At 49.9% G+C, this 18593-nt stretch overlaps 1 protein-coding gene across 2 annotated transcripts; it reads right to left on the bottom strand.

Moving 5' to 3' along the window:
- Nucleotides 1-11018: 11018 nt before the first annotated feature.
- CLEC11A (C-type lectin domain containing 11A) lies at nucleotides 11019-15906 on the bottom strand. 2 transcript variants are annotated; one of them, XR_006816252.1, is made up of 5 exons: nucleotides 15586-15906; nucleotides 15174-15360; nucleotides 14685-14876; nucleotides 13464-14251; nucleotides 11019-11450 (listed from the first exon to the last, which is right to left on the bottom strand). XR_006816252.1 is itself a non-coding variant. In XM_045988319.1 (4 exons), exons 1-4 carry the CDS (start codon nucleotides 15730-15732, stop codon nucleotides 13806-13808), a joined length of 972 nt encoding a protein of 323 aa, XP_045844275.1. In that variant the 5' UTR covers nucleotides 15733-15906; the 3' UTR covers nucleotides 13457-13805. The 2 variants fall into 2 exon arrangements, 1 of the variants encoding a protein (XP_045844275.1); XM_045988319.1 differs by lacking the exon at nucleotides 11019-11450 and having other exon boundaries at nucleotides 13457-14251.
- Nucleotides 15907-18593: the final 2687 nt, after the last annotated feature.

Raw genomic sequence — 18593 nt, 5'->3', positions numbered from 1 at the left:
TTACACCTGGTCCCCGCTTTGTCACAGCCGTAACTAACTTGATAGCTCACTGACTATATCCGTCTCTGTGGCCAGCCTGCAGCCTCTCTGAGATCAGGGTCCTGGGCTGACTCCTCTGGGGTCCCCAGCATCACCCACCACTGGAGGAGGCACATGCGAAGTCCCCATTTTCAAAGAAATGAATAATTCATTACACTGAGTAAGGTCTGGGTCAGCACAAGACCCAGAGGGTGGGGCAGCGCATCATTCATGACAGACTGCATCTCAGGAGCGAGGGACACAGAAGCGAATGAAACAGACAAAGGCATAAGGCTGTCACCTTGCCCCCCTTTCATTTGATTCTGCAGGGACAAGAATGGGAACCAGGAGACCCATAGCACAGCTGGTCGTGTGTGTCGGGAAGGGCGTGGGCTCTGGACTCCCACCACAGTGCTGAGTTTGAACCCGGACCCTGACATCCTGACCCTGACTGGGACCCCCCCCCCCCCCAGCAGTTCAGTCTCTCGACCCCAGCAGGGGTGCGTGAGGATTAGGAAGCATTCTGTGCTCAGTCAACAGGAACAGAGACTACGGCTTTGTTGCCGCGAGGAAGGAGGGCTTCAGGTGCTGGGAAGGGAAAGGTGTCAAGTGTCAGGGGTTGAGGAGTCTCCTGACAGACATTTTCCGACATTTGATGACAGTCTGTCTGTCTCCCACGGCTAGGAACATCTCAAACCAGGCCAGATTGGGGGCGCCGCCTCCCCTCTCTCCTTGCTGAGAGAAATAGAGGTAGTGATTAAGAGCGAGTAATTGCTTCCCTCCTGCCGGGGAGGTAAATATCTTTCTGCAGGATTTTGCTGTTCAGGACTGTCTTCCCTAGGCTGCGAGTTCTGTGAGGGCAGAGGCCATCTTCTGGTCAGGGATTCCAGAGATGGCAGAGATTTGTGGCTCTGTCCATACTTGAAGGGACAGACTATTGTGAGGAGGATGCTGTAGGCTCTGAAAGATAGGGGCTGTCGGCCCCTCCCCTTGGGACATAAGCTCCTCCCCCAGAATGTCAGCCCCTCCCCCTGGGGTATCAATCCCTCCCCTGAGATGTCAACCCCTCCCCCTGGAATGCTAGCTCTTCACCCAGAATGTCACCTCTTCCCCAGGGCTGTTGACCCCTCCCCCAGAATATCAACCCCTTCTCCTGGGGTGTCAGCCCCTCCCCCTACTAGGTCAACCCTCCCTCAAAATGGCAGCCCCTCCCCCTGGGATGTTAGCCCCTCCCCCAGAATGTTAACCGCTCCCACCGGCATGTCAGCTCCTCCTGTTAGCCCCTCCCCCTCAAATATCAAGCCCTCTCCCTTGAATGTCCCTCTCGAAAGTAGGGATCATTGTCTCCTTCGCCTCTCTGTCTCTAGAGCCTAGAACCATAACGTTCAGCTCACCAGTTCTCAATAATCAGGACTGAATGGATTAGTGGGGTCAGTCTTTTCAAGGCCCGACTACCACTTACTCTGTGACCATTGGTAAGTGACTTTACCTCTCTGACCCTCCAGCTTCCTCATCTGTAGACTAGGCATAATCTCAATATCACTCTGGTAGAGTCGAGATGCCGGTTTTGGGTGTCTGTATGTTTATGGAGTGCTGGATAGGGCCTGGAGCACAGGTCACCATAAGTGCCGGTGAACTGCCTTTATCTGGGTGAATGAAGCTGTGATCACCTTCTTGGATTCTCATAGAAATTTTATTAAAGAGAGATTTTCAGTCCCTAAAATCCGAGGCTTAGGGCATCAAGCCTCTCCCATGGAGGCTGCCCAAGGAAATGCTGATGAAGCTGTGCTCCCTCTGGGTCTCAATCCCACCTTACCAACCATGCGGGGCTCTTCCCAACCAAAGACTACCATCTCCCTGAGGAGGATCCTCAAATGCCTCTGAAACTAGTCTCCTGAAAGACTACTTAACCACATTCATTAGAAAATCAATACAAATTTAAAACTTCACAGCGATCCCACCGGTCTCCTGGGGTGTGTGGGAGGGGAAGGTGGAAGACAGTGACATCGTGGTCACTCTGATGAAACACAGGAAATGCCCAGCTGGGTGTCCTATGGCACCAGCTGGCAATGCAACATGCCACACGTCCTCTGGCCTGGCCAGTCCCCTAGGAAGAATAAAGACAAGGAGAAAATTCTTTCTTTTTTGTTGCTGTTTTAAGATTTTATTTTATTTTATTTTTAATATTTATTTCTTTAAGAGAGAGAGCAAGAGAGCAAGCACATGAGCCGGGCCAGGGAGGGCAGTACGGGGGAGAGGGAGAGAGCAACTTTAGCAGACTCTGTGCTGAGCATGGAGCCTGATGCAGGGCTGGATCCCGGGACCCTGAGATCATTACCTGACCCAAAAACCAAGAGTCTGCACTTAACCGACTGAACCACCCAGATGCCCCAAGATTTTTTTTTTTAAGATTTTATTCATTTATTTGACAGACAGATCACAAGTAGGCAGAGGGCAGGCAGAGAGATAGAGAGGAGGAAGCAGGCTCCCTGCTGAACAGAGAGCCTGTGTGGGGCTTGATCCCAGGATCCTGGGATCATGACCCGAGTGGAAGGCAGAGGCTTTAGCCCACTGAGCCACCCAGGCGCCTCAAGATTTTACTTTTTTTAAACAACCCCTATACCCAGTGTGGGGCTTGAACTCACAACCCCAAGATCAAGAGTCATGTGTTCTACCCACTGAGCCAGCCAGGCACCCCTCAAAGTGCTCAAAGAATAGCAGTGGCAACCAAGAATCTTATACCTAGCAAATCTATCTCTCAAAAGTAAAGGTAAAATAAAGACATTCCTAGATAAACAAAAACTGAGAGAATCTGTTGCTAGCAGACCTGCCTTACAAGAACTACTAAAGGAAGTTCTTCAGGCAGAAGGCAAAGTTATTCCAGATGGTAATGCAAATCCACAGGGAAAACTAGTTAAGGTAACTATGTCATTTTATTTTATTTCATTTTCTAAGGATTTTATTTTTAGTAAACCCAACATGAGGCTCAAACTCACAACCTTGAGATCCACAGTCACAGTCTCCACCAACTGAACCAGCCAGGTACCCTGGTAATTATGTAATTTTAAAAGACACTATTAATGCACAGTTTTTCTCCATTATTCTCTTAACTGATTTTAAAGTCAATTGCATAAAATAATATGCAAAATAACGTATCATTGGCCTATAACATGGAGAGATGTAAAATATTTGCCAATATCAACACAAAGGAGGTGGTAGAGGAAAGCTAAGGAAATAACTGTGGATGATAAAGTAATAATAATAATTATTGTTGGGTTAGTAATATTAATATGTAATGACAATAATACCATAGGAAGAGAGAAAAGAGAATAGAGCTCCATAGGAGTTCCAATTCTCTATCTCACTGGAATTAAGCTAGTACAAATAAGAACCTGATTCTGATCAATTAAAATGTAAGCCCCAAAGCAACAACCAAAAAAACAAACAAACAAAACAAAACAAAACCAAATAGGTAAAGAACTCTTCCAACTCAGTATCAAAAATACAAATCACACAATTTTTGAATGGGCAAAAGATCTGAATAGACGTTTCCCAAAGAAGATACACAAATGGCCAAAAAGCACACGAAAATATCCGCATCATTAGCCGTCAGAGAAATGCAAATCAAAATCACAAGGAGGTAGGTACCACTTCGCATCCACAAGGATGGCTAAAATTAAAAAGTCAGATAATAGCAGGTTTGGGCAAGGATGAGGGGAAACTGAAACTCTCACACACTGCTGGTAGGAGCATAAAACCGGGCAGACTGTGGGAAACGGCTAGTAGTTCAAAAAAGTCAAACATAGAGTTACCCTGAGATCCAGCAATTCCCCCTCCTAGACAGACTTCCAAGAGAAATGAAAACATAAACCACACAGAAACTGGGACATGAATATTTATAGCAGCATTAAAGGTGGAAACAGTCGCCATGTCCCATCGACTGATAAATGACAAACAAAACGCAAGATATCCATACAATGAAATGTTATTCAGCCATAAGAAGGAATGAGGGGCTAATCCATGCCGCAACCCAGATGAAACTTGAGAACACCACACTAAGCTAAAGAAGTCAATCAAAAAGACGACCATTTACACGATTCCGTTCATCTGAAATATCCATAATGGGAAAATTTGTAAGATCAGAAAACAGATTCTTGGTTTCTTGGGGCTGGGAGTGGATGGAGAGATAAGATAATTGCTAAAAGCTACAGGTTTGGGGTGCCTGGGTGGCTCAGTGGGTTAAGCCTCTGCCTTCGGCTCAGGTCATGATTTCAGAGTCCTGGGATTGAGCCCCGCATTGGGCTCTCTGCTCAGCGGGGAGCCTGCTTCCCCCTCTCTCTCTGTCTGTCTCTCTGCCTACTTGTGATCTCTGTCTGTCAAATAAATAAATAAAATCTTTATTTTAAAAAAAAGCTACAGGTTTGGTGTTGTTTGTTTATTTGTGTGTCTGTTTGTGATGGTGAAATGCTCTCAGACCATGAAGATGGTTGCTCATATCTGTATGTACCAAGAGCCGATGAATTGTCCACTTTAGTTGTATGAATTATATGGTATGTGAATCTCAATAAAAGTTTAAAATAATACAAGTAGAAATTTGCTTACAACTATATTACATCTATGACTTATTGGTGAGGTATTAACATCTGTATAACATTTAATCACTCAACCAAGAGCATAGAGTGTCTTTACTTTTATTCCAATCATCTTTGAGTCCTTAATTAAGAGTTTGGGGCACCTGGGGGGCTCAGTCAGTTAAGCATCTGCCTTCCACTGGGGCAGGGTCCTGGGATGGAGCCCTGCATTGGACTCCTTGCTCAGTGGGGACTCTGCATCTGCCTCTCCCCCAGTTCATACTCTCTCTCACTCACTCTCTCTCAAATAAATAAAATCTTTTAAAAAAATAAAGTTTTCAGGGCGCCTGGGTGGCTCAGTTGGTTAAAAAACCTCTGCCTTCAGCTCAGGTCATAATCCCAGGGTCCTGGGATCGAGCCCCACATCAGGCTCTCTGCTCCGCAAGCAGCCGGTTTCCTCTTCTCTCTCTGCCTGCCTCTCTGCCTATTTGTGATCTCTGTCTGTCAGATAAATAAATAAAATCTTTAAAAAAAATAAAGTTTTCTCCCCCAGAATCTTAATTTTTTTTAATGTGCTAGTTCCCAGATGATTTCAAGGTATTTCAGAAAGATGGTGAATGGTATTTTTAATTACATTTCATGTTTGTCTATTGTTGCTGTAAAGAAATGGAACTGATTTTTGTAGGTTAAACTTGGGAGTTTTTGTTTGACTTTTTAAAGATTTTTTATTTTTTTAAGTAATCTCTACACCCAACGTGGGGCTCAAACTCACAGCTCCAAGAGATCAAGAGTCTCACGATCCACGACTAAGCCAGCCAGACACCCCTCTAGGTTAATCTTGTAATTCAGGACCTTGCTGATATCTCTTACTTGTTCCTACAGCTTTTTAAATAAACCATTAATCAGGATTTATATACAGTACTGTGTTGAGCAACAGCCATGATGAAAATATCCTAATATCATTCTTGCTCTTGGAAGGAAGCCATCCAAAATTTTTATGGTGTTTGCTGGAAGCTTTAAAAGGTTAAGAAAATATCCTTTTCCCCCTAGTTTACTGTTTTAATTTTCACTCATAAATAGATATAAAACCTTACCAAATTATTTCTCCACATTGACTGAAATCATTACATTTTCCTCCTTGGTCTGCTAGTGAATTACACTAAAAGAATTTTTTTTAAAAATTTTGAAAGACCCTTGCTAACTAGTGATAAATCCTGCCCCATCGTGATGAATTACGATACAGTGTTGGATTTAATAGGCTATTATGAAATGTAGGATTTTTGCACCCACATTCACAAATGAAATGGACCTATAATTTTCTTTTCTTGTACATGTTCCTTATCTGGTTTTAGAATCAGCATTGCATTAGCTTCCAAAAATGAACTAGACAGATTCTACATGATTTTTATTTTCTGGAATAATGTGTATAAGATAAAAATTAAGCATTTCTTGAATATTTGATATCAGTCACCTAGAAGACCATCTGTGCCCCTGGAGATTTTTTGAGAGAGAGAGAGAGAATGGAAATCTTTGACTCTAACTTTGTATATTTTAGTAGTTACTGGTTTACTCAAGTTCTTGATTTTTGCATAATTTTGGGCATTTTACATTTCTCTAATAATTTGACCATTTTTTTAAAGATTTCATTTATTTATTTGACAGAGAGAAATCACAAGCAGGCAGAGAGGCAAACAGAGAGAGAGGAAGGGAAGCAGGTTCCCCGCTGAGCAGAGAACCCGATGTGGGGCTTGATCCCAGGACCCTGAGATCATGACCCGAGCCGAAGGCAGAGACTTAACCCACTGAGCCACCCAGGCGCCCCTAATTTAACCATTTTATCTACATTTTTATTTTTTTTATTTTTTAAAAGATTTTATTTATTTATTTGACAGAGAGAGATCACAAGTAGGCAGAGAGGCAGACAGAGAGAGAGAGAGAGAGAGAAGGAAGCAGACTCCCTGCTGAGCAGAGAGCCCGATGTGGGACTCGATCCCAGGACCCTGGGATCATGACCTGAGCCGAAGGCAGAGGCTTAAACCACTGAGCCACCCAGGCGCCCCTTATCTACATTTTTAAATGCTGGCCCATTGTTGGTTATAGTACTATCTAATTACATTATTTTTTATTTTTTTAAAGATTTTATTTATTTATTTGATAGAAATCACAAGTAGGCAGGGAGGCAGGCAGAGAGAGAGGGGGAAGCAGGCTCCCTGCTGAGCAGAGAGCCCGGTGCGGGGCTCGATCCCAGGACCCTGAGATCATGACTTGAGCCAAAGGCAGAGTTGAGCCACCCAGGCACCCCTCTAATTACATTTTTAAAAGTTTATTCATATATTTTTTATTCATATATTTTTAAGTAAACTCTACACCACCAAGGGGCTCGAACTCATGACCCCAACACCAAGAGTTGCATGTTCCACTGACTGAGCCAGCCAGGTGCCCCTAATAACTCTTTATATCTCAGTCCTAGCTATAATTATCCACTTTTATGGTCTGTATTTTATTTGGAGCCCCTCTCTTTTTTTCTTATTCAGTTTTGCCAAAAGTCAATCGATCTCAGTAACTTTTTCTAAAATCAACATCTTGTTTTGTTAGACTTTTCTCCCCTCTTTCATCCCATTGATTTCTGCGCCCCCTTTTATTGGTCACTTGTTTTCTCTTGTTCCTGTGGATTTGCTTTATTGCTGATTTTTCCACTGTTTGCTTTAGATTGTTTGCTCATTGTAGAAAAAAACTATTTATTGGATCAAGTTTTTATCAAATGCTTTTTTTCCATCTGTGGTGATTGTCATCTGGTTTTCCTCTGTTAACCCATGAATGTGAAGAATCAATGAATTGATTAAATCAGATAGTAGTATTTTATTTAGGACTTTTTTGATTCATGAGAGAAATAGACTGTGGTTTTCCTTGTTTACGCTGTGCTTGAGTATTTTTTCAGATTCTATTTTTTAAAATAATCTCTACACCCAGCGTGGCACTCGAACCCAAAACCCTGAGATCAAGAGTTGCCCACTCTGCGGACTGAGCCAGCCGGGTGCCCCTGTCCTTGACTATTTGTGTGTGTGTGTCAGTGTGTGTATTAATATTGTAGTAACCTCATAAAATGCGTTGGGGAGTGTTAGTTCTTTTCCTAATTGCTGGGTGGGTTTATGCAAAGTTGTAATGACTTGTTCCATGAAACGTCATACGAAGCAATGATTACTGAGACAGGATGGTCTTGATGCTGGCTTAAACAGGTGAATCGATGTGCGGAACAGAGAGCCCCATAAAAGACCCACAAATACTAAAATATAATGAGGCAGGGACCACAGAGAATCAGAGAAAGATAACTACTTAACAAAGGCTGTTGAAATCATTGTTTATCCTTAGGAGGAAAGTGAAACTGATTTCTATATCACACCTCACAAAAATCAACGTCAGGTGGACTGAAGACTTTCGTATGGAAGGGAAAACTTTAAGAATGCAAGAGAAGGGGCGCCTGGGTGGCTCAGTGGGTTAAAGCCTCTGCCTTCGGCTCAGGTCCGATCCCAGGACCCTGGGATCATGACCTGAGCCGAAGGCAGACACTTAACCCACTGAGCCAGGTCCCCCAAATTAAGGGATTTAAAACGAAGCCCTTAGAGTCAGGCCTAATCCAAGCTGACTGGTATCCTTCATGAGAGGACATTTGGACACACAGAGAGACACCAGGATGCCTAAGCACAGACGGAAGGCCGAGTGAGGACACAGAGAAAAGGCAGCCACCTGCTTGCTGACACCTGCATCTTCAACTTCCAGCTGCCAGGACGGTGAGAAATACCATTTCTGCTGTTTAAGCTACCCTGCCTTTGGTACTTGGTTACAGCAGCTCTAGAACCCTCATGCAGATATCGTTGCTACAAAGCTCAAAAACAGGCAAAAAGAAATCATATGCTGTTTGGGGACGCGTATATACATGCCAAAGTAATCATGGAAATTGAGTGAAGGACAGACATGATTCAGGATCGTGGCTACAGGTGGGCATGAAGGAAAGAGTAGTAAATAATAATGTCCTAGTATTAAATCGAATGGTAAATTAATGGGCGGTCTCCTCATACCTCGGTCCTTACACATAGATTATTTTGCATGTACCCACCATTGCCCAAAAGACTGTTTTGAAGGCAGAGCTGGTGTTCTACTTCCCGCCACCTCTGTCCTCCAAATCCATCCCAGCTCTGGCTTCCTGCCCAGAAGGCTGCCAGGAGCTGTCACGGCTCAGGGTTAGAACCCGAAGTCCAGTTGCATTTGGAGTAGGTGGAAATAGACTGAGAAGGGAAGGTTACTTGCCTCCTGCAAGAATTTCCAAAACCAGGCTCATGCTGCCATCTGGCCTGGCTCACACAACCACCTGTGCTTTGGAAAAAAAGCGACTTGCTGCTGGAATGACAGAGGCTGGCATTTTAAGAGGCGGTGGTAGCTTGGGGCTGGAGCAGAGAAGAGGTTGTTCAAATGAATGAATAAAGAACCCGGGGCTGGCACGGAAAAGCCTGTAGAAGCCAGGAGGGGGCCATGTGCAAAGTGAACCACTGAGGACAGAAACAGGACCTAAAACAAAAGCAATCTTTCCATGCTCTCCATGCTTCCCTTAACTAACCATAAGGAGGAAGGACACGCTTCACCTCGTATATTGTGGCAGAGAATGAGTACCCTGAGTGGAATCACCATGAGTAAATAGTCAGGCAAATTCAAGGGAGGAACTCCTATTAAAAAAAAAAAAAAAAAAAGGTTAGGTTGTTCTTCCAAAATGTCAATATCATAAATATGGAAATGTTCCAGATTCAAGGAGATGTGACAACAAAATGCAATCCCTGAGCCCAGACTAGATCCTGAACTGGAAGGGGAAAGTGCTATGAGAGAGCATTTGGGTCAACTGATGAAACTGAGGGCTCAAGACATTAGATAAAAAGAATCAGTAAATGCAGGGCACCTGGATGGCTCAGTGGGTTAAAGCCTCTGCCTTCGGCTCAGGTCAGGATCCCAGGGTGCTGAGATCGAGCCCCACGTTGGGCTCTCTGCTCAGCGGGGAGCCTGCTTCCCTTCCTCTCTCTCTGCCTGCCTCTCTGCCTACTTGTGATCTCTATCTGTCAAATAAATAAAATCTTAAAAAAAAAAAGAATCAGTAAATGTTATGTTCATTGAGGTTGAGGATTGTGGATAAGTAAGAGAGTATCTCTGTTTTAGGAAATACACACAGAAGTATTCAGGGGTAAAGGGCGACGGTGTATGTAACTAAAACATGCTTCGGAAAATAGATGCATGTACTGAGAAATGAAAACCAGCTCGGACTGTAAACCTCTGCCTACCATTTACCTACACACACAGATAAGGTTCGGGGCAGAGTTAATGGGCAACATTTCTCCCAGGGATATGCGGCACCTGTGAAGGGTCCCACCACCCGCTTTGTGAGCAAGGACTGCTCTCTTACTCACTGAGGAAGTTTGTTCTCTAAAATCACAGGCTTTTCGAAACTTTGTTGTTTGAAAGTCTATCCGTAGGAATGGAACTTAGCCCACTTTTCCCGGAAGATCTACGTCACTTTGACACAGACAAGAAGCCTCAATTTCCAGCCCCGAAGAAGAGCTTTATATAGAGTTTCTGGGCATAGCATGCCACGTTTATCTTAACTTTGTAGTTTCCAAGGAAACAGGATCCTGAGTCCACTTTGCAGTCCATAACTGTTGACTCATTTATACACATCCCTGCTTTGCTCTGAAGCTACCAAACCACAGTTTCACTCAAATTTCACCAAATTCTTCTCTTCCCCTGAATGCCGTAAGTTGATCACAGCTTCTCTTTTGGGATGTGGTCTCCTTCCCTGCAACTGGTCAGTAAACCTGATTTTAATTTGTTCCTGCTAATTGGGTTAGGACGGATGGGTGGGTGTTGGATGGATGGATGGATGGATGGATGAATAAGTAATGATAAATCCAAAGCAATGGGGTAAACTGTTAACAATAGATAAATCTGGGTAGAAACTATTTGTGTTTGGGCAGATTATCTGTAAGCTTGAGATTATTTCCATACAAAAAGTGTGTGTGCTTTTTTTTTTTTAGAGAAACTAAGTTTAGTTTGGACCAGTATTTAGCCATTTTTTTCGAGGCCAAGAAAGAATTTTCATGTCGTATTTTATGTTGTAATTTAGTACATATTCAAGATACTCATATTTTGAGAAATATTTCTTCCCATTTTCTACGCATTTTCATATTTTCTATGCACTTATGTTTTAAAAGACGCTTATTACCAATTTACAATTATCCGTGGAAATTCACCCGTATTTTTAAAAACTCTTGGAAAGGTCTGAGCACTGGTTACAGTCTAAGCCTAAATGAATGTCAAGACTTCGACTTTGGGGTTTTCTCCCCATTGACGCGTGACGGGACTACATTTCCCAAAATACCTTTGGGGCGAGGCCCGGCGGGGTGAGGGAGGGGGAGGAGGGGTGTGAGCTGTGATTGGAGACGGCCAAGTTCCTACCTGTCACTTGGGAGGAGGGGGCGGGATTTTCGAGAGGACTTCCATGAGGTTCCGATGGCTGCTGGGAAACGTGGTTCTGGGAAGAAGGGAAAGTCCTGCCGCTCGGACTTCTGGGATTTGTAGTCTTGGCAAACTGGTGACGACCGAGTTTTTCTTCGGCCGGGTCATGTCAGGCATTGGGCCCTTCCTCCACCACCGCCCTGCAATCTCTTCAGGCATCGATCCCAGGCAGCTGCTGAGACCTTCCCTGGTCCGCGACTCCGAGCTCTCTAACCGCAGGTGCTCCGCAGAGTCAGGGCGGGGGCATTGGCAAATGCTGGTCTTTAGCAGGCCTGGGAGGGCTTCTAGAAGGTGAGGGGGGCAGGGTCCCTATGAACAGAACTGAGTCAGGAATCAGTCCAGAATGCATCGTACAGGGGAACTGATCTGATGCTTAAACAATCCTTGCAAAACGCCCTTCACCACCATCCCACGCTCCCACCTCTGTGTGGATGTAAGTCTATGTCCAGGCTTAGACTGGACGTATGACCAAACAGTGACACCTAGAGTAATGGATGGTGTGATAAGGAAAGCCCCCAAGTATGTGGGAGCCCAGGGAAGGCTCCGGACTCAGCCTGGGGGAGGGCAGGGAGGAAGAGAAGCAGAGATCGAACTCATCTCAAGGTCCCAAACATGGCATCATGTAGGCGTCTTTCTTTCCATAAAGAGCTCCCCTATGCCTGGGGATGGTGGGGGCACAGAATTGGTCATACCCAGCCCTGTCCAGCTAGGCTCCCTGGTCTGGCTGATCGGGGCTTACTTAGCTCAGAAGAGAACTCAGCATTTATGAACATCACAGGGGCACCATACCCTGCTGGGGAAAGGGGAAGCAGGTTGTTCAGGGTGACACATTGGCCAATTCTTGAAAGAAGCTGAACATATGCAAAGACAGCATCTGGATAGAGCATGCAGAGGTGAGGGGGAGGTTAAAATTGTCACGTGAGAGTCAAATCTGGTGTTGCAAGGACCCCTCTGTGTCCAGCACTCTTCTAGGAGGTAGACACTCTTACCCCCATTGTACAGATGGGGACACTGAGACACAGGGATTATATCTAACTTTATGTGCCTGGTAGGTAAGTGGCCAAGATATGATTAGAACCCAGACGTCTGGCTCCAGAGTTCAGGCAGGTAACCACTGACCTACTCCGTATTCACCCACCACTTTCCAGAATGTCAGGTGTGTAATGGTGGGCCCCTTCCAGGCAGTAGCAGTTACCCATGTCTGCCTAATGTGCCCTCTGGTCACCTAGAAGACAACCTGCTGCCTTCCCCGACCCCAGGAAACAAGTTCAGAGGAAGAATAATTTTGAGCAAGGTCTTCAGTCCCCCAATTGAAGCCTTCCTGACTAGAGCCCCCCCCCCACCCCCTCACCCCCTCATCATTCCCCATTCTGTTACTCCTGTAGGGGCTGTGGGGTGAGAAATGACAGGGGTGGAGATGACAGGGATGGCTCATTCCTCCCACTGGTGGATCCAGTGGTGACATTTAGGCTGGTGGTACCATGGTGAAGGAGAGGCAGGGATATAAGGACAGACAAGGTCACACTACATTTCCTGGGCTCCATGATGATGTCAGGGTCAGGCCAATGTTGCCACTATTGCGCGGGGGTGGGGGTGTAGCCTGGGAAATTCCAAAAGAAGAGCTCCTCCCTCAAAAAGTGCTGTCCTCAGTGCTGAGGCCCAGGCTGGCCCACTCCTGAGTATTCTGACTCAGGCAACGAAGGTATGAAAAAGGTAAAGAAAGGTAGCATGTGACTCACGTTCAACCATCTTCAAAATGCTCACTTTCCTAGGCTCCCCAGAACTTTCCAAGAGCTAATACAAGGTGGGATGATTATTCCCATGTCCAGGTGAGGAAACTGAGGCTCACAGAGGAGGGACTGGCTTATGGCCTCATAGGCAGGGAGTAGAGAAGGAAACACTGGGAGGGAGCCTAAGCTTCCAGGCTGTACAGGTTAAGCTTGCTTCTCAACACATGTCCCTGGGGGTAGGGGAAGGGAATGAGGCAGGGGCTGACATTATATGATGCAGAGGAAACATCTGGTGGAAAGAGTCTGAGATACACCAACTAAACAAAATTAAAGGGGCTATTTCTTGCAGGACTTGTCAGAACCTTTAGCTCCTTTGTATTTCCCAGATCTCTTTGACCAGGACCAAGGCAAAGGCCTGGACAATGGCTGACAGACTCTGTGTCCCAAAGGCCATGAGTGGGACACAATGGGAGTAGACGCGTCAGCAGCACGTGCATGCGTGCACTCCGGGCATCTATGTGCAGGAGCAGATGATGTGTGTATATTTGTACATGTGTTCTCCATCACTCTGATTCTGGGGTTCAAACGATACCTGTAAAAGCGGAACAGGACAGGCATCCAAAGGCCAGGGTCTTGCCCTTCCAGGCTTGCCCGGCGACGAGATAAAACACCAAAAGTGCCTCCACCGCCCGCTCAAGTCAGATTCCACAAGGCTTTATTGGCGCATAACTTAGCCTGGTGCCCGCCGCTCCCAAGAAAGACACAGGCGAGGAAGGGCTCTCGGCTCCACAGAAGACCCCCTGGGATCGCCCAGCCAGGGGGAACACGCTTCCATCCGTGGGCAGGGAGGAAGGCAGGGAAGAGCGTACTCGGATGAACCGCCCAGCCAAAAGGCGAGTGGTGGGATGGGCTGGAGACGCGAGGACAGGCCCCGCTAGAAGGGGTACTCGCAGACGTAGTAGAGGCGGCGTTCGCAGTCGTGGTCCCACCAGGAGCCGTCATCCGAGGCTTGCGCCACGCAGTTCTCGAGCGTGCCGCCGTTGGGCTGGTTGGGGCTGAGCGGGTGCGGCGCGGGGCTAGGACCGGCTCTGGGCTCCGGACGGGGCGCGCGGTGCCAAGCGAAGAAGGACACGCGCTGGCCGTTCTCGAAGAGATATAGTCCCTCGGAGCGCCGGTCGTGCACGCCCAGCCACACGGGCCAGTTGTAGGGAGCGAGGGCCCCGCGCAAGTAGCGAGTGAGCGCCTCCATCTGCTGGCGGTCGGCAGGCTGTGCCAGGCTCCCGCCCCGTGCCACGCACCGCGCCTGCGCCGCCGCCTGCGCCTCGAAGTCGCGCGATAGCAGGAAGCACTTGTGGCCAAGGCGCAGCCCCTTCAAGCAGCCTGGGAGAGGGGAGGGGCGGGGTCAGGGGGTCCGGGGGCGGGGGGGAAGGCGGGATCGGAGCCTCCCGGGCGGGGCTGGGAGGAGGCGGGGTCAGAGCCACAGGGAGTAAGGAGGCGGAGAGCTGGGACCGCTGGGGGTGGGACCAGACGGCTGGAACCGGACTGTAGGGGGCGTGGCGCGGCCCGAGTCGGGTACGCTCCACAGCGCGGTAGGAGCGGGCCTCCCCCTCCGCGCGCCGGCTCTCCGCTTTCACCCTCCCGGCTACTCTAAGCTCTCCGTAAGCCAACACCCTGCACATCTCTAGGAAACCGCTCGTCCCTAACACCCTGGGTCCTCACGTCTCTTCAGATGTTTCTGGGCCCTCTCCTCCCTCCGGTCCTCCACTTGACCCGGATCGTCCCACTTTCCCTGCCCGGCGCGGCGCGGACTCACCCTCTAAGCGGCCATGCTCGCGCTCGGCGCGCCTCTGCGTCTCCTGCAGGGCTTCCACGGCGTCGCGGGTGTCGCTTGCCGCCTCCCGCAGCTGCCGCAGCCCCCGAGTCAACTCGACCACGCGGGTGTCCAACGCGTGCAGACGGACGTGCAGCTGGTGCAGGCCTGCGTCCAGGCCGGCCAGGCGGCCCACTGCGGGCAGACAGGGAGCACGCTGGACGGGACCGGGGAAGCGGAGCTGGCGGATCAAAGGGCCTGGGGGGCAGCTAGGGCTTCTGGGGGTAGAGTTGCGGTGGGCGGCACTCGGGATTTCTGGAAGGTAGGGGCTCTTGGGAGTGCAAGACCAGGCACCCGGAGCTCCCAGGGACATGAGGGGTGGGGGGCTGGGCGGTGGGCCGTTGAAAGGTCCGCGGCAGTGAAAGGACGGATCGTTTTTTGAGAAAAGGACCACGGAGGCCTGGGGGCAGGGCGGAGCTAATGATTACTCACGGATATAAGTGACGGTGTCCTCAGGGGTGGGAGAAGGGCTAGGGCTAGAGGAGGGCGTTGGCGTTGTTTCCTCCTCTTCCTCCCCCTGACCGTCCTCCTCGGTCCCCCAGGTCTCTTTGTCTTCAGGGGTTCCCTCGGGGTTTTCGTCCCCCCTCCCAGCGGGCAGTCCCAGGGCCTCCTGCAAATGCTGATGCGGGGGAGGGATGGTTAGGGCCAGCCCAGCTGCGTTCAGACGCCCCACACGCTACAACCACATTTTTCCAGCAGTGAGCCTTGCTTGAGTCCCTTGTCGGAATCCATCATCCCCATCCTTTGAGCCTGCCCAGTCACTCTCCCTTGCCTATTTCCCTAACCCTGTAATACCCTCCCTCCAACACCCACAGTTCCCCCATCAAAGTCTTAAGCAACTCACCTTCAGCATCAGGGCCTCCCTTTCCCGCTCCTCCTCTTGGGCGCCTCCCCAGACCCCCTCCCACTCCCTGTCCGCTCCTCGAGCCCCATGGCTAAAGCCCAGGAGCTGAGGGACCACCAGGGCCCCAAGCAGCCAGGCTGCCTGCATCAGGCTGAGCTCTGCAGCTCCCAAGGCTGCAGACGGATGTCTCTGGGCGCTGGGGAGTGCGTGCAAATCACTAGCCCCTGGTTTCTGCCTCTCCCAGCTTCTCTCGGTCCCTCTCCTCCTAGCTCTTGTCTCTGTCCACTGGTCTGTTCATCCGTTGGTCTCTGCTCCTCTGTGTGTGTGTCTCTCCCCGCCTCTCTTGGCTCCCTTGAGGCCCTGCCTCTGTGGCCGGAAACCTCCAACGTTCCAAAGCCTGGATCCCGCCTTGGGTCTCCCCACATACCCCCCTCTTCCCACTTTCCAGAGCTCACTTCCGCCCTGCCCTTTCCTTCCATCATGGCCAAAAGCTCAGATGGTCCGAAGAGGATGGAACTGGCTCTCCAAGGGATTCTGGGGACTCGACCTGTGCCCAGGAACACCCTCAGGGGGTTCTTGGGGCTTGGCCCTGCTCCCTACTCCTCCTCTTGGCCACTCTTCAGGAGCAGGGAGACTGCAGGGTCTCCATAAGGTTTTTATTATCCTGTGACCACCATCGCCCACACACCCTGCTGGAAGAGGCTTTCCCAGGATTCACAGGCTCTAGGGCGCCTCCTGCCCCCAGCTCTCCCATCCTGGCCTCAAGCCCTTGCCCCAGGATGAAAATGAGTGTGTGTGCCTGTCTGTGGGGACACATATGAAGAGTATGCATGTCACTGTGCGGGCAACTCTAGAAGGCGGGGTTCTGGGATTCATTGACTATACTCTCCTGGAAGCCCCCCGGCAGGGGCAGGTCCAGGCCCTGGGTGGGGCAATGCTGGGGACTCCAGCCCTCACCTACAAGCAGACAGCAGGGCAAAAGGGAGCGGGGAAGGGTGGGTGGGTGGTGGTCAAGGAAGCTTCCTCCAGGAGGTGGAGTAGACAGATGCAGGGCTTGGCTGTGTGGAGCTCTGAGCATTCAGCCGCGCCACCTCCGGCCTGGACCACTGCAGTCACCACCTCCTGGCTCTCTCCCTCCTTTCTCCGGAGCCCCTCCAATCCACACTGCTTGCCGCAGCCAGAGCAATGCTTCCAAACCACCGTAAATCAGATCTCGTCACTCCCCACTCCCCTGCTCCCCCAGCTTCCCATCATATACAGGAGGGAAGCCAAACCCTGTCCTCAGCAGGGGCCTGGGCTGCCCAGTGGGAAGCTGGGAAGGATGGGCCCTTGGCACCTTGGCAAGCTCATCACCCACCCCTCCCTTTGCCCCCCAGGCTCCAGCCACACCGCCTCTCCACTGTTTCCTGAATGCCAAGCTCCTTCCTACCTCTAGCTTTTGCACTAGCCTTTTGCTCCTAGATCCTCTTCCCACAGCTCCTTCTCATTATTAAGGTCTCAGTTCCGTGAGGCCTTCTCGATCATATCCAAGGAAGCTGCACTTCTACAACTTAACAGCCCATTTTATCTTGTTGGTCTAATCAAGACTGGATTGTCTTGTTTGTTCATTTCCTCGTTTGTTGTCCGTCTCCTGCCAACCAAAGCAGGCATTCTTGTTCATTGCTGCATCCCCAGAGCGAGGACAAGGCCAATCTAGCACACAGTAGGTGCTCAATCAGTCTGCTCCATGAGGACAGAAATAGCCATTCCTGGTAGGGTAACAGCTTAGCCAAAAAGGCTGAAGACTGGACCACTGTGTTTAGGTGGCATCCCAAGTTCCTTGGGGCAGGGGGAGAGGGGCATGCTGGGGAGGGGCTGGTGATCACCAGGGTGGAGGTGGTGAGGGCAATGAGAGAGAAGCTGCAGACACAAGGAAGCAGGAGGCCAGGCCAGGCCCACTCTCTGCCAGACCCGTGAGTCATGCAGGGCTTTCCCAGCTGGGGCCTGGCTGGTCATGCCAGCCGCCATGGAGCTCAGCAGCCTGGGTCTGCAGGGCCCACTCTTCAAGGGAAGAAACTGAGGCTCAGAGAAGGGACGACGCAGCCTGCTGGAGGTCACCAGTGTGGCAACAACTAGCCAAGGCTTTTGGCTCTAAGCAAGGGCAGGGCATGGGCCCTCAGCTGCTGGGAGCCCCACGAGGGGGCTTGGAAATCCACTCCTCCAGCCTTCCCTTTTCCAAGAAAGCAGAAGGCAGTGTGGCATGAGGGCAGGCCGCTCACCCCCTGAGCCTTTCGGCTGCCTCTTAGGGGCCTGGGGACCCCTAACTAGCAGCTAGAGCCCTGGAGAGAGAATGCACAGGCTAGGAAAGGCCTCGCAAACTGTAGAGGGGCGCACAACCTCTCTCGCTGCTGGTGCCAGTGTGGGCAGCTGTTCTCTCCCCGGGCCCAGATGCTCGCCACCTGGGCTGGTGTATGCATGCAGAGTGGGACCTCCTGGGGCAGGGCTGGCTCATCCCTGGTACCCTGGAGCCCACAGCTGGAGACGCGGCCAGAGGTGTCTCCGAACTGCCCTCTGCAGGTGCCTGTGCTCCAGCTGGCTGCTCTGGAGGCGCTGGTGGAGCTAGAAGGATAGGAGCCTGGGCTCTGGGGACACTCTCACCATTGCCCTATGGGACCTGCCCTGTCTCTCTGGGATGTCCCGGGCCCCAGAGACCTGAGCTGTGAGGGGACCTTGGGAGTATCTGTGTACAATGAAAGAGGACATGCCGTGATGTTGTGCCTAGCCGAGAACAGCCACGGTGTAAAGACTGAGCCGGCTGCCTGTCCCTGCTCCTTGGTGCCACCTCTTCAGAGCTAGGTGACCTTGGGCACCAAGTTACTTAGCTTCTCTGTGCCCCAGTTTCCCTTCTGGAAGATGGTGATGGTGAAAGTCCCATAACCCATTGGACCGGTGTGAGAAGTGGACGAGTCAGTCCAGAGCAGAACGTGGCACACGCGAAGTGCTCAGGAAATGTCAGCTAGGGAGGGGAG

Source organism: Meles meles, chromosome 19 (assembly GCF_922984935.1).
Source record: "Meles meles chromosome 19, mMelMel3.1 paternal haplotype, whole genome shotgun sequence".
Taxonomy (NCBI): Eukaryota; Metazoa; Chordata; class Mammalia; order Carnivora; family Mustelidae; genus Meles; species Meles meles.
The sequence above is the reverse complement of the archived record's forward strand: the minus strand, read 5'-3'. Positions and strand labels throughout refer to the sequence as shown.

What these genes read in the sequence shown, in the direction of transcription:
- CLEC11A (XM_045988319.1), bottom strand. Translation starts at nt 15,732, where the DNA reads ATGCAGGCAGCCTGGCTGCTTGGGGCCCTGGTGGTCCCTCAGCTCCTG. An exon ending in GGGAGGCCCTGATGCTGAAG is followed by an intron (nt 15,361 to 15,585) that starts GTGAGTTGCTTA and finishes CCCCCGCATCAG; the next exon opens with CATTTGCAGGAGGCCCTGGG. An exon ending in CGAGCATGGCCGCTTAGAGG is followed by an intron (nt 14,252 to 14,684) that starts GTGAGTCCGCGC and finishes CCCCTCTCCCAG; the next exon opens with GCTGCTTGAAGGGGCTGCGC.